At 44.1% G+C, this 17,258-nt stretch overlaps 1 protein-coding gene across 3 annotated transcripts in view; it reads right to left on the bottom strand.

Annotated features, from left to right (window-relative positions):
* The window catches only part of nbas (NBAS subunit of NRZ tethering complex), a 259,241-nt gene that overhangs the window by 19,709 nt on the left and 222,274 nt on the right, over positions 1–17,258 (bottom strand). For all 3 annotated transcript variants that reach the window (XR_013497784.1, XM_078213107.1, XM_078213108.1), the window contains 2 exons: positions 12,756–12,895; positions 8,376–8,520 (listed from right to left, as the gene is read on the bottom strand). Coding sequence is in view for 2 of the 3 variants with exons in the window: in XM_078213107.1 (XP_078069233.1) it covers positions 8,376–8,520; positions 12,756–12,895 (285 nt within the window). In the remaining variant the exon portion in view is untranslated. The remainder of the gene's footprint in view (positions 1–8,375; positions 8,521–12,755; positions 12,896–17,258) is intronic.

Genomic DNA, 17,258 nt, shown 5'->3' with positions numbered 1-17,258 from the left:
GACCAAAAGTTTGGTCAAAGAGGAAGGTTCCAAGGACCCAGCATGAAAGTGAGATGGAGAGGTTTGGGAGGGAATTCTATTGCTTAGGATGGGCTGCCACCAGTAGTGGAGTGATTAAATCAGGAATATTCAAGAGGCCAGAATCAGCGGGTTGTGGGGCTGCAGGCAATTACAGAGTCGCATGGGGCCATGGGGGGGATTTGAAAAGAAGAATTGCTCCAACAGGAGACAGTTCAGCCAGCACAGAGCTGATAGGTTCTGAACGTGAGTTAAGAGACAAGCAGCAGAGCTCTGGATAACATCATGTTGATGGCAGGTAGTACTTAGAGACCAGCTGAAATGCTTTGGAATAGTCAAATCTAAGTAAGTCTATAATAGCAACTTGCATTTATACTGCACTCTCCACAGAAACAACCTAAGGCACTCCATAGTTGAGCTGAAAGGTTTAAGATACTTATTTTGTGAAGGGTTTTCTCGGTAAGAAAAAAGTTCCAGTAAATTAAAGCTTGATCAACTAAAGGTTGGGGATGGAGAGAGCCAAAGTCAGAGGACTGGAGGGCGCAAGGTGGGAAAGACGAGCAAGTCTGTCAAAGGTTGTATGGGTCAAAACCATGGAATGATTTGAAGACTAACATGAGGATTTCAAAAGTAATTTATTGGAGAGTGGAAGGCACATTAGGTGATTGAGGAGTGAGGATATGGGTGTCTGGTACTCAGGCAGATAGTGAGCAGCAGATAATTTAGAGACCATGTGCCGTCTTTTTCACCTGAGTAACAAGGGAAGGAATCAGTGTCAATGGCTGTGGTTGTTTTCCTGACAAAAGTAACACGCAACTGGTAAAAGCAACAAAACTGCTACGAGCAGGTGAGGAGAGGTAGAATGGTTTCCCTCTTTCCCAACTCGTTTCACTACAACGATCTTTTAAAAAAGTATATGCTTGTCAATTCAGTGGGTGTTTAACTGCTTACATGCCGTGACTGCAAAATATATAGATAGGTATCCCTGAGCCTTCATTTAAGAAAAAGACGGGATAGTATTTATTGCACTTAATCCAATCAAAGAAAAATAACAAAATGCTCCAACTTTCTTGCACACTCAAGATATTCGGGTACACACATACAAAAATAGATTACAAAGTGGGAGACCAGATTAAGTTATATTGTTAAAGTCCAATAAAATTTGAAGTGATACGGTTCTCATAGGTTGGTGACTTGGTGGATCCAGGCTAAGGTCTGTGGTTGTTCTGGTTTTGCCCTCGAGCCAGTTTAAAGGTGCGGATGATTTATCTGTTCTTCTGGAGATAGCAGCAACTGTGCTGAGTTCTTGAAAAATATCTCTGCCTGCGGCACATGGTTAGTCAGAAACAGCAGACATGGTTCAGCCACTGCCTGATTGCAGCAGGGACCCGGGTTCGATTCCAGGCTTGGGTCACTGTCTGTGTGGAGTCTGCATGTTCTCCCCATGTCCGCGTGGGTTTCCTCTGGGTGCTCCGTTTCCTCCCACAGTCCGAAAGACATGCTGGTTAGGTGCATTGGCCATCCTAAATTCTCCCTCAGTGTACCCGAATAGACACCGGAGTGTGGTGATTAGGGGATTTTCACAGTAACTTCATTGCAGTGTTAATGTAAGCCTACTTGTGACACTAATAAATAATAAAAACCTTGTAAAAGTAGATAGAGAGGGAGAAAGACCCACACAAGGTCTTCTGTGCTGTTAATTTCCAGACCGGCTTGTGTTACCCTGTTGCTTGGAATTAAGACTGATTATCTGCAGTCAGTTTCGACCGGGTGACTACCTGATCAATACTTCCATTGTCTTTATAAATGATTCAAAGTTAGAAACTCTTGCTACACAATGGGGAATGGATGCTGGCTATTCACATCTGCCTGCGATTAACTGTTTTTTGTACAGTTCTCTTTGTTAAGTTTCCAATTCAGAAACAGTGAGTATGGGAGTCGATGGATGTTGAGTTTTGGCAAGTCCATAGACAACAGAAGGTGTGAATTCCACAGATGGTTTTGCCTCAGCATGTCATTCAAGAGAGGACACCCATTCAAGTTTAATTAAAAACTTTTTGGAGACTCGAGATCATTCGGATTCCATAGAAATTACTAAAGTCACCTGATTCTCAGTGGCCACCTTGACATTTTGCTATTTTAGTTCTTTTTAAAAACGTTGTCAGTGATTTCCAGGCCAGCAAATTGATAAAGTATTTTTTGATAAAACATGGCTTCATAGCAAGAGAATCTCAACTAATCAGTACAAATTGTTACTACTTTGAGAAATCCTTAATGTTATAAAACGTTCAATGTGATTTAGTGGCCAATGCAACAGTATAAATAAATGATGTGGATATTTTTTTTAAAATTAGTTTACTATTTCAGGGATGTGGGCGTCACTGGCTGGACAAGCATTTATTTCATATCCCTAATTGCCCTCGGGAAAGTGGCGGTAAACCACCTTCTTGAACCGCTGCAGTTCATTGGTGTAGGTACACCCACAGTGCTGTTAGGAAGGGATTTTCAAGATTTTGACTCAGTGACAGTGAAGGAACAGCGATACAGGTCCAAGTCAGAATGGTGTGGGGGCTTGGAAGGGAATTAGCAGGTCACGGTGCTCCCATGCATCCGCTGCCCTTCTCTTGAGTTGGTCAAGGTTGTAGGTTTGGAAGGTGCTGTCGAAAGGGCCTTGGTGAGTTGCTGCAGTGCATCTTGCAGATTATACACTCGTGAATGTTTAAGGTGATGGATAGGATGCCAATCAATTGGTCTGCTTTGTCCTGGAGTTGCCTGAATGTTGTTGGGTCTGCACTCAGCCAGGCAACTGGAGAATATTTCTGAAGCTCTTTCTGAAACCTTGGAAATCACCACTAATTCTCAATTAGCTTCTTAGAAAGTATTAATTTGAGATGACAAAGTAACTGGGACTGAATGAAGATTTTCCACTGATGCCTTCACCAATTATTTATGCTTTGTGTTGTTTTTCCTGTTTCGAATCCTTTAAGACGTTGTACTTGGCTGTTTTCCTGCAAAAAGCTGGATATTACAGTAACTATTACCTCCCAAGTGTGAATAATAAATGTAAATGGAGAATTTACTGGATTTAGATCCTGCGTTCTGCCTTTCTCTCTTAATAGGCCAATATCCAGATCATCTTGTGTACTCCTGCAGAACCACTTCCTGACTTGCATACATATAAATCTGATCATGCAGAGTTAGTTTGCCTGATGATTGAGACTGCTATTTCCAAAGGCTGAGTTTCAAAAACCTGGAATTTTCTCAGGACATCTCTCACTCCACTGTTGCGAAAGCCTGTTTACAGGTGAAGTTACCCAACTGGAGTGGATAAAGTTCCAAGAAATTCAACACCTTAATGTTGATTTTTAGCAGCCCTATTGGCACACTAGAATATCTACAGTGCAGAAGGAGGCCGTCGACTCTCTGACAGAGTATTTTACCCAGGCCCACCCCACATATTTACTCCACTAATTGCTCTAATCTATACATTTTTGCACATTAAGGGGCAATTTAGCATGGCTAATCCACCTAATCCGCACATTTTTGCAAGCGTGGGAGGAAACCTGAGCACCCGGAGGAAACCCATGACACTGGGAAAACATGCAAATTCCACACAGACAGTCACTCAAGGCTGGAATTGAACTCGGGCCCCTGGCGCTGTGAGGCAGCAGTGCTAACCACAACTTACAATGAAGACTGAGAACCAAGCAATGAAGTAAAGCTTTTCAGTGCCCTGTCTCAAGCATCACAAAACAGTGACTTGATTTGATTTATTATTGTCACATGTACTAATATACAGTGAAAAGTATTGTTCCTTGCGCACGATACAGACAAAGCATACCATGCATGGAGAAGGTCACTGGGTTACATTGAAGCTTCATATGTTTCATATGAAGCAATTTTTAAAAGCTGCATCCTGGCCTTTTGGCTAAGATGCAAATGAGCTCAAGTCTTGGAGGAGGTGTTGTTTTGCTCCTCCAATCAACTTGGCTCATGTAGATCAGGCCCAGGACAGGGTGATTTGGTCGCTCGCCCTGTCTTGTCAGCCTGGATCTGAAATGTCTCAACTTGTTGAGACTCTGAATTGGATTTGATTTGATTGAATTGGAAATGTATTTTTTAAAAAAATACCATGCATGGAGAAGGAAACCGGAGAATGTAGAATGTTGTGTGTCAGTCATAGCTAGGGTGTAGAGAAAAATTAACTTAATACCAGGTAGGTCCACTCAAAAGTCTGACGACAGCAGGGAAGAAGCTGTTCTTGAGCCGATTGGTAGGTGTCCTCAGACTTTTGTATTTTTTTCCCAACGGAATGTGGTGGAAGAGAGAATGTCCGGGATGCATGGGGTCCTTGATTGTGCTGGCTGCTTTTCGAAGGCAATAGGAAGTGTAGACATAGTCAAAGGGTGGGAGGCTGGTTTGCGTGATGGACTAGTCTTTGTTCACAACACTTTGTAGTTTTTTGCAGTCTTGGACAGAGCAGGATCCATACCAAACAATGATGCAACCAGAAAGAATGCTTTCTATGGTGCATCTGTAAAAGTTGGAGAGAGTCGTAGCGGACTTGCCAAATTTCCTTAGCCTCCTGAGAAAGTAGAGGTGTTTGTGGGCTTTCTTAACTATAGTGTCGGCATGGAGGGACCAGGACAGGTTGTTGGTGATCTGGACATGTAGAAGCTCTCGACCATTTCCACTTTGTCCCTGTTGATGTAGACAGGGGCTACGCTTCCTGAAATCGATGACAATCTCTTTCGTTTTTTTGACACTGAGGGAGAGATTATTATTGTCGCACCAGTTCACCAGATTCTCTATCTCATTCCTGTACTCTGTCTCATCATTGTTTGAGATCCGACCCATTATTGGGGTGTCATCAGCAAACTTGAAAAATGAGTTGGAGGGGATTTTGGCCACACAATTAGAGGTGAATAAGGAGTAATAGTAAAGGGCTGAGGACACAGCCTTGTTGGGTACTGGTGTGGAGGATGATGGTGGAGTTGTTGATGCCTATCCTTACTGATTGCGGTCTGTGGGTTAGGAAGTCTAAGATCCAGTTGCCGAGGGAGGAGCCAAGCCCCAGGTCACGGAGTTTGGGGATGAGTTTTGTTGAAATTATGGTGTTGAAGGCTGAGCTGTAGTCAATAAATAGGAGTCTGACAGAGGTGTCTTTGTTGTCTAGGTGTTCTAGGGTTGAGTGTAGGGCCAGGGAGAAGGAGTCTGCTGTGGACCTGTTGTGGCGGTAGGCGAACTGTAGTGGATCCAGGCAATCTCGGAGGCCGGAATCAATTTGTGCCATGACTAACCTTTCTAAGCACTTCATAATGATGGATGGCAGAGCCACCAGACGATAGTCATTAAGGCACGCTGCCTGGTTTTTCTTTGGTACTGTGATGATGGTCATCTTCTTGAAGCAGATAGGGACCTCAGATTGGTGGAGAGAGAGGTTAAAGATGTCTACGAATACCCCCGCCAGCTGGTCAGTGCAGGATCTGAGTGCTTGTGCGGGTACCACATCCGGGCCAGTCACTTTCCATGGGTTGACCTTCGAGAAGGCTGCTCTGACATCTGCGATGGTGACCTCGGACACTGGTTCATCCGAGGCTTCTGGGGGGCAGGTGTGCTCTTGCTGACCTCTTGCTCAAATGGGCATAGAATGCGTTGAGCTCATCAGAGGAGGGGTGCGTTGGAGCCGGCAATTTTACATGCCTTCATCTTGTAGCCTGTTATGTCTTGCAGACCTTGTCAGAGTCGGCAGGAATCCGTGTGGCTAGCCTGGGACTCTAGCTTTGTCCGGTGCTGTCTTTTGGCATCTTTGATGGATCGCCGTAGATCATATCAGGATTTCTTGTACAGGTCAGGGTCGCCTGACTTGAAAGCCTCAGACCTGGACTTCAGCAAGCAGTGGATATCCATGTTCATCCATGATTTCCAATTGGGAAACACGTGGATTTGCTTCTTTGGCACCCAGTCTTCTGCATACTTATTAGTGAAGTCAGTTACTGTAGTGCCATACTTGTTCAGGTTGGTCGCTGAGATTTTAAATATTGACCGGTCTACTGACTCAAAGCAGTTCCGTAAGTTCCGTAAGAGATCATCCGATTCCTCAGACCAACATTGCATGACTTTCTTTGATGGATTCTCCTGTTTCAGTTTTGCTTGTAAGCCGGGAGCAGGAGCACAGTCTTGTAGTCTGATTCACTGAAGTGTGGGCGGGCAATAGAGCGGCAGACATGTTTAATATTTGTGTAGCAGTGGTCTTGGATGTTTGGGCCTCTGATGGAACATGAGACGTTTTGGTGGTATCTTGGTAGGATGCTCTTGAGCTTGGCATGATTGAAATCCCCGATCACGATGAACATCTTGAGATGTTTCATCTCGAGGCTACTTGCGGTGGCGTATATTTCATCTAGCGTAGTCTTCACGTCCGCATGGGGTGGGATGTAAACTGCGTCAATAGTGAGTGTTAAATTTGATTTCAAATATCTAATGTAGGCTGGCAGGTGGGCAAATTGGGTTTCCCCAGTGACTTAGTTAACGTTAGTTAATGGGCAGCATGGTGGCACAGTGTTTAGCACTGCAGCCTCTCAGCACCAGGGACCTGGGTTCAATTCCCGGCTTGGGTCACCCTGTTTATGTGGAGTCTGCACGTTCTCCGTGTTTGCGTGGGTTTCCTCTGGGTGCTCCAGTTTCTTCCCACAGTCCAAAAGATGCGCTGGTTAAGTGCATTGGCCATGCTAAATTCTCCCTCAATGTACCCAAACATGCGATGGAGTGTGGCGACTAGGGGATTTTCACAATAACTTCATTGCTGTGTTAATGTAAGCCTACTTGTGACACTAATAAACTTAAACGTGGCGAGAGTGGCTAAGCCAGAACAAGCATAAGGATCCAGATTTAATAACTAGGCTCCCGCATGTTTAGATAATCTGAGCAGAAGCAATGGTAAATTAACTCCATCCAAAGTCAACTCCATTAATTTTGTGAAGTTGGTGAATAATGGGTCAAAATAATTGCTGATGGTACCTCCCACTTATCTGTCCTATGACTCCCTATGCTGGATGTGCATATCTATAGACACCTTATGATACATAGGGAGGAGGTAAGCAGCTATCTCTAAAGTTACTCATTAAATACCACTACTTTCTCCCCCTAGATACTGCCACTTACTGTACACTGCACTAAAAGGGAAAAATTGAAAAAATAGTTACAGTACATAATTTTTAAATAACTTATATTCGTGGCACTTTGCACGGAATTCATTGCAGTGGGTGAAATTTCTAACCCAAGAGATGAACAGATATGCATTAATAGTAGATGAGGCTTAAGAGTATTGATAGGCAGAGGGATCTAGGTGTACAGGTACACAGGTCACTGAAAGTGGCAATGCAGGTGGAGAAGGTAGTCAAGAAGGCATACGGCATGCTTGCCTTCATCGGCCGGGGCATTGAGTTTAAAAATTGGCAAGTCATGTTGCAGCTTTATAGAACCTTAGTTAGGCCGCACTTGGAATATAGTGTTCAATTCTGGTCGCCACACTACCAGAAGGATGTGGAGGCTTTGGAGAGGGTACAGAAAAGATTTACCAGGATGTTGCCTGCCATGGAGGGCATTAGCTATGAGGAGAGTTTGGCGAAACTTGGTTTGTTCTCACTGCAACAACGGAGGTTGAGGGGCGACCTGATAGAAGTCTACGGGATTATGATGGGCATGGACAGAGTGGACAATCGTGGGCATAGTTCATTGGGAACTTGTTTACAGCAAAACATGCACTCAAGTAACCACGATTGAAATTGCTATTAGGTATTTTGGATTTGTCTTCACTGTTGCAGCTCTAACACAGCAGGCAACTTTCTACCTTTGGGCTTATTGCCAGCATCCTCTTCCACTGCAGATTCATTATACCACTTTTGATGGCAAAATTATACAGCATGCTGCACACCAGGAATATCTGGAAATTTCTCTGGGGCTGTACAATAAGATCTGCCCAGACCTGTGAAAGCATGTGTCACATTGCATTTTATTTCAGCGCAGTTGTCAGTTTCAGACTGATGTCAGGAGCCACAGTTCAAGAGGGCATTGTTGGTCCTGTGGTGTAAATGCACCAACCAGCATCATACAGATTTGAGAGAATATAAATTCTGACTTTAATTGTTCTGAGTGAACAGATTTTAGTTGTGAAAATTCAGTTTTTACAGAAGTATAAAAGCCAAGGGATGCACTGTCACTGGTCTATCTTGGTTAGATTGTCAACAGCAGATTAGTGACATTTGTACCAAGGGAACCAGTTTTCATTACACGTTAATACAAGCAGCACAGATTAAAGTTGACTACAACTTTGGAAAAAAAGATGCTACAATTACCTGAAATGGTAGTTTGTGTTTTGTCAAGTAGAGAGAGCGGCAGATGGCAAGTATTTCATTTCCAGTAGTAACTCTCTGTTCAGGGACACATTTTGCCAACATGGCATTAACAAGCTTAATCCAAGCACTATCTTTCTCAGTTGACCTGTACGGGAGAAATTGTTTTTATTAGGAAGGTAAGTTTTGTTAATGTTCTAGCCATTTACAACATAATCACTATCTGAAGATTTTAAAGTTACATCTGACTTTCGATGCACTTCGGTACTGCTTTACCTCCACAGACACGAGATTAAGATTAGGTGGAATAACGAATGTAGGAATTTCCACCTTGATTATCACCTCTCTAAATTGGTCCAGCCTACTTGCAACTCAAACCCTCATTCATGCCTTTCTTGGACGATTCAATGTTCTGCTGGTCGACCTACCATCCTCCATAAACTTGAGCTGGCCCTATCCTACACCAAATCCTGTTCATCAATCACACTTTTGCTTGCAGACCAACAAGGACTCATGGTCTAGCAATGCCCCATATGTAAAATTCTCTTCCCGGTTTTCAAATCCCTCATTGGATTTGACCCTCTCTTTCTGTAACTCCACCAGTTTTCTAACCCTTGGAAATCTCTACACTCCTCCATGATGGAGATGCTTCTTGTGCATCCAATTTCCTTCCATCGGCAGTTGTGCTTTCAGCTGTCTAAGCTCTAAGTTCTGCCAAACCTGTCCCTATCTCTCTCTCCTAGCAGTATCGTATTATTTAAGGTGAGAGAGGAGAGATACAAAAGGGTCCAGAGGGGCAATTTATTCACTCAGAGGGTGGTGAGTGTCTGGAACGAACTGCCAGATGTAGTAGTAGAGACGGGTACAATTTTGTCTTTTTAAAAAGCATTTAGACAGTTATATGGATAAAATGGGTATAGAGGGATATGGGCCAGGCGTGGGCAAGTGGGACTAGCTTGGTGGTTAAAAAACAATTAGGCAGCATGAACAAGTTGGACCGAGGGGCCTGTTTCCATGCTGTAAACCTCTATGACATTAATTATATAAATCTCAAAAATTGTAAAAGCAAACGGTGAAATTATTTAGTATCAGGAGTAATAACTTCAGAAGGATATTCTCAACCGATATGGCAATCTTGAAAGCATGAAATGAATGTGTTTAAAATCTGTATAATGCTCAGCATTTTTCAGTTTACCAAAACGTTGTAAAATAGACAAAACAATAGAATATACAAAAACCATACATATTAGATATTTCTTCATGTTTACAGTGTTAGGGTTTGCTCAGCCACCATATTAACAAATCTTCCTATTTTGCTAACCTGTCCAAAATGTTGGAAATGAACAACAGGTTCTGAAGAAACATGCATGTTGACTGTCTCTAACTGAAAAATTAACCCCCTCTTTTTAAATTTCTGCTGCTGACAGATCGATAAGCATTTTCTGTTTGAATTTTATTGCAGATATTCAATATTCAAAAAAAAATTACTGCTTTAAGTTAATTGTTGCAAATAACAAGATTATCTTAGCTCCCACCTTCTGGCCTGACAGCTGTTCACCACCACACTCGGTCATTCTATTAGCCACCATGCTCGGCTATCCAGTCTATCTACTTCTCTGATTCAGGGAGTGGGAGAGAGATAGAGCAGGGAGTGTAAGAGCAGGAAGGAGAGAGAGAGAGAGATGGGGAGCAGCAGAGTGGGACTCGGAGCAGGAGGGAGAAGGTGAGGAGGCAAATTTGGACAGAATGCAGGCACAAGGATCACAATGCACAATTAAGCCAATCTGTTGATTACAATACAGGCAACACGCCAGCTTCACGCTCATTTGAATGACCTCTGCATCTAAGTGCGAATCAGGCTGGTGGCACCAACAGGGGGGTCAATATTGTGTGACTACCAATGAATAAAGCTAGCCTGTCATTGGGCTAGGAATTGTAGCAGGCGGGGGCAGCAGGGGGACACCATGCAAAGATCTGTTGACCTTGGGTGGGATTTTCCGGTTTTGGGAGAACGTGGCTGTAAAATCCTTCCCTGTATCTCTTCAAGAGAAGATGTAATGTGGCTGGAACATGCACAGAGAAAAGTGAAGCAAACTTGCTAATATGAACACAATTTATTTATCTTGATATGAGAAGGTTCTGTTCTTCGCTGCATCAAGGTGAGATTTGATTACATTCATTACTGTATTAATTTACAAACTCTAAAATAAAGCAGCTTAAGAATTCATATCTATCTTTGTCTCACTAAGCACTTCAATCCATCTTCGGAAATATGGAAGATGGACACATGAGAACACAATACCCAGTTGGATCAAAAGACTACCTTAATAAACCAGTATTATGCTGTCCTTTAATTAGATATTGGAAAGAATGAACACTTTTAAGGATATGATGCTTGGACTATTTTTAACACAGTGACCAACTGTAGCCCTGTAGAATATCTAAAGTTTATCAGAACTCCAAACTTCTAACCATTGGTGACAGCTACCAAGGACACATTCATACCAGTGACAAAAGTGATTTAAAAAGGAGAACAGACCAGAAGTATAACAGTTTCCAAATCTAACAAAGTTAGATTTCGGTTATCAAGATTAGCAGACAAAGAAACAGCCAAGGAAAGGGAGTTTGAATGAAAGTTTGAGCAATGCAGGTAGCAAAAATAGCATAAAAAAGGAAAAAAGAGGAAGCAGCATAATTGTAAACCATAAGAAGGAGAAGCAGACTATCGTGAGATGATATCATCATGATGGCGAGAGGGAGAAATGGCATAATTACATTCTCTGATGTTGAGAAAATGCTAGCAGTGAATCACGCTACTTCAAGATAACAGCAGCACATCTTCTCAGACTGCAACATTCTCTGAACTGCAGGCATAGGAAACTCTCGGCAGCTGACAGAGTGAGAACAGTGACAAGAGTATCAACCCCAACTTCAGACTTTGCAATAAAGTTGGAGCTTCCAAACAAGCTATTAACATTAATGAAGCTACTACATTACAGCAGTGACTACACTTCAGACACTACATCGGCTGTAAAGTGCTTTGGGGTGTCCTGAGGTTATGAAAGGCACTATGACAAATGCAAGTCTTTTGTTCTCTTTGAGTATAATTTTTTAGTTGATCTTACCCATGAAACTGTGTCATTTTATATGTCCTAATTATCTTACAAAAGTTAATTTGAATGTTCAAATTTCAGTTACAGAAAGAAGTCAGACAGCATTTTGAAATTTCTTTGGAACCATTTTAATTGGTTCAGGTTCTGCTTTCTTTGTCGGTTTGTCTGACTGAATAATGAGTGAATTGTGATTTGTGAATATGAAATCGGAGTAAAACATGTGAGACTGCAATGCAAGTGAAATGAAGCATCTGCTTTCAACATGGGACAGTAGTATGGTGGGACAAACAAATATGTGCTTCATTTTTAGATTAGCAATGGAAATGTTTTCAGTTACTGGGATTGGAAATGGAGAAATATCTTGCAGAATAATCCATGAGGATGAACCGGGAGAAAATTTTCAAAATATGATCACCTCTGCTTGCCCTCACTGACATACAGCAAACATATGGAGCAAAATGGTAATGGCCAAAGTTCTGGTGGTACAGCTAATAGTGAGGAACATTGAAGGCAACCACAGTAGTATATATTAATACCACTGACACTCTTAATGCAACCCACTTAGTAAAGTTCCCTTACCACCTGTATACCGTACCATTGTGCGCAATGCCATATCAGCTGTACAATATCAGGTATACCAGAGATTAAAAAAAAGCAAAAGCAAAAGATTTCAACCTATAAAATAAAATGTACATATATTTTTGCCTCAATACTTCTGTTTTACATTTTAAATTCAGTTGAAATAATCTTCTGCTGCTCCAAATATGCCTTACAAATTTCACTTAGATATTTCTGCATATGTGTCCTGACTGCTGTTAATAAAAACTCAATAATTCAAAGTGTAGTGAAAACCTCGAACTCTGTCCCTTCAAAAAACTGCTGGGTAACTGAAATTTTAAAATGCAGATCAATGGATATTCAAGGATATGGAATAAAAATGGATAAATACTGCTAAAATACAGATCAGCCGTGATGTGATTGAATGGTAGAACTGGCTCAAAAGGCTGAATTGCCTACTCCTGTTAAAAATTACACTGTTTTTACAGTAGTTATAGGAAAGCCTCAGGTACAAATTCAGTCCAAACTGGAAATTTCCCCAGAATTCAGTAAAAACAAAATCCTGCAGATAAATGGGGACAGCTGCATTATTAAGTGTTCAGTTGATGGTCTATGTTTTGTGTGGTACATCCTCATAATTTCCAGCATTCCCTCGCTCTGCTGTTCTAACTATTGTGGATAACAGCACACTGTCACGCACGCTGACACTTACATGTCTTCGTTGTTCATGGGTGGCCAAGCCTGAAGGAGCAGCACCAAATGCTGAAATTCAGTCCCTTGGTTACTGGAGTCTAACAACTCCGAAAAGAGCACGGAACGTTTCTCTTCATTCTCAATGTCGCTGACATGAACCTGGTGATGATAAAATATTATAGAAACATCGTTTTATAAAATACTTCAATGCTCTTTGGACTACAGTAAGCATTAAATTATTATTCAAAAAGATGCTTTTTGTTTCACCTCTCCCTAAGGATGCAGATTCAGTTTCACGTTTATATGGTTGGTATCCTCTGTTTTATACAGTGGGGATTTGCTATCTTGTGACACTAATAAAACATATTTTTGAGGATAAATGTTATGGTTAGTGTTACAAAGCAGAATGATGGACCTGGATAGGCTCAAGTAATATTTAACTGATAGCATTTTCTGAAGGACAGCAAAGCACAATCTGTAATATTTGTGTTGTGGCATAATCCTCATGCAATACGAGCTTAAAATAACCACTAGGCCCGGAAATTTTCCCCAAATTTGGCTGTCATTTTCAGCACAAAAACAAGTACGAATCCTGCTGGCCCCGGCAGTGGGATCCAGACCACAATTTTTAGGCACTGGGTCGGGGAGTGGGGAGGTGGAGAGAAACAAAATTGCCTATGTGAAAAATGCCACGCCTGTGGTGCGAAACATCTGATTCACCCACATCTAAGCTTCATATCAAGGGGGAATTGCATTTAAATGGCTCCACAAAACTTGCCCTCATTCCTACCAGGAGGATGGCAGTGAGGAAGCCAGTTCCACGCATCTCTAATCAGGGGTCTCTAACCAGAATGTTGGATGCTGTGGAGGAGAGAAAAGGAACAATTCATTCTCAGGCTGGCTGGAGAACCTCTAGCAAGATCACGAGACAGTGGCAGCACTGGTCAGTGCCAGCAGCCTGACCAAGAGGATGGGAGTGCAATGCCACGAGAAGATGAAAGACCTACTCCATTCTGCCAGGAAATGTGCTCCCTGCATCTTCTCTGCATTCCACCTTACCGTCACTCGATGGAATGTTACCTCAACCCCACATGCTTCCCCTAGCAGGGCCCCAACACACAACCTCCCACAAGTTTCCTCAAGGCCCCTGCAACTCCTCTCCTCACAACCTCTCCCTGCTCATGCTCTGTGCCCACACATGCCAGGCTTGCACTTCTTTCTTCGACATCTGATGTGCCAGACGGCCAGTTAACATTATCCCCATTTGTGTACCTGCAAGATAAGCTCGCACACAACTCCAACTGAAAGGGTTAAAAACACTGAAGTCATTGAACGCAGCAGAGTACAGCACAGAGTTCTCTAGGAAGCTGCTACGAATACGTTCTCACACTTGCAGATCGACAGCACAAACAAGCTTCCCAAGGCGGGAGGCGCGGGGAGGGGGGGTTCAATAGTGATCAGTTATTATAATTAGACAAGCATATTGTGGCTGTAACTGATTACTTCATGAATATAGTTAATCAGAACTATTAGTTGTAATTGGATATCAATGACTTCAGAACAAATGTACACTTGTGATTGGTATATGGTTTATGCAAATCACTTTTAAGATAAGCAAAAATTATATCTGTTCACACTCAGTAAGTTTGTATACAGCCTTGTGGAAGCAGACATCCTCGCTATAGCGTGATTAAAAGTTCAGAAAGCTTTGTCTAGTCCATCAAGAGTACGAAGTATGCATTTCGCTGGATAGTGGTGAAATTCCGTATCACCAACCTTGCTTACTCAAACCGCTGTGAGCGAGCGAAGATGGGCAGTGGTATGCCAGAGCTGAAGATTGATTCCTTTCCAGGAGAGAGCGTTGGAGCTTGCAGGGGAGGAGCAGGAGCGGGCCTATGAGACAAAAGTGAATCTCTGCACTTTCATCAGGATGATCAAACTCAAGTGGGTTCTCTGCATTCTAGACCATTGATCTAGCCATATACTAATACCACGTTCCTTTCTTTGCAGGAACATCACCTGATTAGCCTGGCCTGTCCACCAACAGCATCCCATCGCTCATCCTCGACATGACCTTGGAGGAGGACAGCAAGGGTGCATCACAGCTATCACCCGAACCATCCACCATCCACCAGAGACTCGCACTTCGATGGGCAATCTGAGCAGACAGGCTTCTGTGTCACTATCGGGTGCGCACCTCACTGTTGCTGACGCACATCAGGCAAAGGCAGGAACATCCCAAGGATTAGACAGTCGGAGGTCTGCTGGATCCCAGGACTCAGCTGTGCCCTAGCCAGATGCTGTGCCTTAGCCAGATGCTGTGCCTCTGGATCTGTTTGTCCCTCAAATGCTTGAGCTGCAAAGGCAGAGCCAGGAATACCAAGAGGGGTTTTCAGTGACACTCCTGTAACTACTAGGCTGAATGGAGGAGTCCCAAAGCCTTCTGTCACAAGAGATGGTGCTGGCAATGCGTGGCACCCAGGCTAATACTGCAAGAATGGCGTCTGCAGTGGAAAGCCTGGGGTAAGAGGTCAAATCTGTGACGGGAGAACTCTGAAGTAAGGCTCAGTCCTTGAGGACCATGGCTAAGGGCTTCAATTCCATCTTACAGACAATGGCAGGCCTCCAGGACTGGCAACACCAGATGACGTTGAGACTTCTGGAGCTCACTCCAGCTATCCCTCCATCCCACGGAGGAACCCAGGGGTCCAGAAGCACCCGGAGAGAGGAGGATCCATTGGTGCACAGCCCATGGTCCTCCGCCCAGGAGACGCTGGGAGTGCCCAGCAAATCTGAATACCCCCTCCTGAAACTGGCACAGCTCAGGCATAGTGGGCAGAACAAGAATGGTGCTATAACATCAGTGCCACCCAGAAGTAGGTCAGGGCCCTCTAGGTCTCAGCCCTCCAGAGGAGGCCCTCAAAGGTAATCTCAGGCATCAGGGTATGGAAGGCAGCAGGTCACCTCTACCTCTGATGTGCATCCTGGGACACACCTAGAAATGGTGAGAGGGTATATGGAAGGCTAAGGAAATGTAGGGGCACAGCAGGGGCACAGGTGAAGTTAGGCACTAGTATTTAGGGGACATTGTCACTTGTCACCTTTTGATATGTCACTACATTAAATATTATTGTTGCTCACCAATTTAACACCGTAGAATCTTTATCCCGCCTCCCAGTGGCACGGTGCTTCTCTCCATCAGGAAGCTGTTGCTCTCAGTGGTCCTCCATACCTACTAGATGGTTACGTACTCTCACAGCAAATGTTTCATTCACAGTGATAGGACTCAGACATGATTCAGTGAACTCTGGACCCTCACCCCTAATTCCCCTCTGGAGTAAAATGACGGGAATGCAGACATAAGCTGGGGGGTGAGTCAATGTGCTGGCAGCAAACAGACAGGTGTCAGACAGAGCAGTGACTGAGGAGCATCACAGACCATTCCTCACAGAGTCATCATCACCCTCCTGCAGTGAATGGGCAGCAGGCAATCAAGGACTTCCCAGACCCAGCACCCTGATGATCGAGATCTCAGCCACCTTGATCGCCGGGATGCAGAGGGGTCACAACGGCTTGGGGGGTACAGGGGGGGAATAGATGAGCGATGAGGGCACCATCAACTCTCCTGCCATGCACACCCTTGGCTCCACCTGGCTTCCATCCTTTTGCTCCTCAGTGGGCTCCTTCTTGGCACCCTCAGGCACGTCCTGCTCATCCAAGGACACATGTCACTCCTCAAGGTAATCCTCAAAAAGCTCCTTGTCGAGTCAGGTTTAAGAAGGCACAGCAAACTACAACAATGTGGGGACCATCTGGGGTCTGTATTGTAGGGCTCTACCAGACTTGTCAAGGCAGCGGAACGGCTTCTTTAACAGGCCGATGCACTGCTCGATGACAGCTCGGGTCGCACTGTGAGCCTCATTGTACCTGGTCCACGCAGCACTCTGTGGCCTCCGAACTGGTGTCATCAGCAATGACCCGAGGAGATATCCCTTGTCTCCAAGGAGCCATCCCTGGGGTATAGCCTGGGGTGTCCCTTGAAGGTTCCATGGATCTGTGACTGGCCGTGGATGAAGCTGTTTTGCACACTCCCTGGCGAACGAGCACACATGTGTATGATATGCATCTGGTGGTCACACACCAGTTGGACACAGAGTGGAGCCCCTTCCAGTTGATGAAGGGGCTCCCTGGTGCCATGGGGTCCCCTGTACCTGTGGCAGACCAACTATGTGGCCAAACTTCACAGCCCTCTCTGCTAGGCCTGGTCCAGGTCGAAGTGGACATAGTCCAGAGCCCTTGCATACAGTGCATCCAGTCACCTCTCAGACGCACTTATGGATGGATGCCTATGAGATACCTCAGAGGTGGAGTTTTCACCGCACATGGTATTGGAGAGCTCCAGGAAGGACACACGAGTCCAATAGCCCCTTGGTCTTCTTCAGTGCCTTTGTATCCCCTGCATGATTGGTGCAGCCTCTGGCCCCTAATCCTGCATTGCAGTCCCCTGGTCTTGTTCTGTAAG

This window comes from Mustelus asterias, chromosome 5 (assembly GCF_964213995.1).
Source record: "Mustelus asterias chromosome 5, sMusAst1.hap1.1, whole genome shotgun sequence".
Classification (NCBI taxonomy): domain Eukaryota; kingdom Metazoa; phylum Chordata; class Chondrichthyes; order Carcharhiniformes; family Triakidae; genus Mustelus; species Mustelus asterias.
The sequence above is the reverse complement of the archived record's forward strand: the minus strand, read 5'-3'. Positions and strand labels throughout refer to the sequence as shown.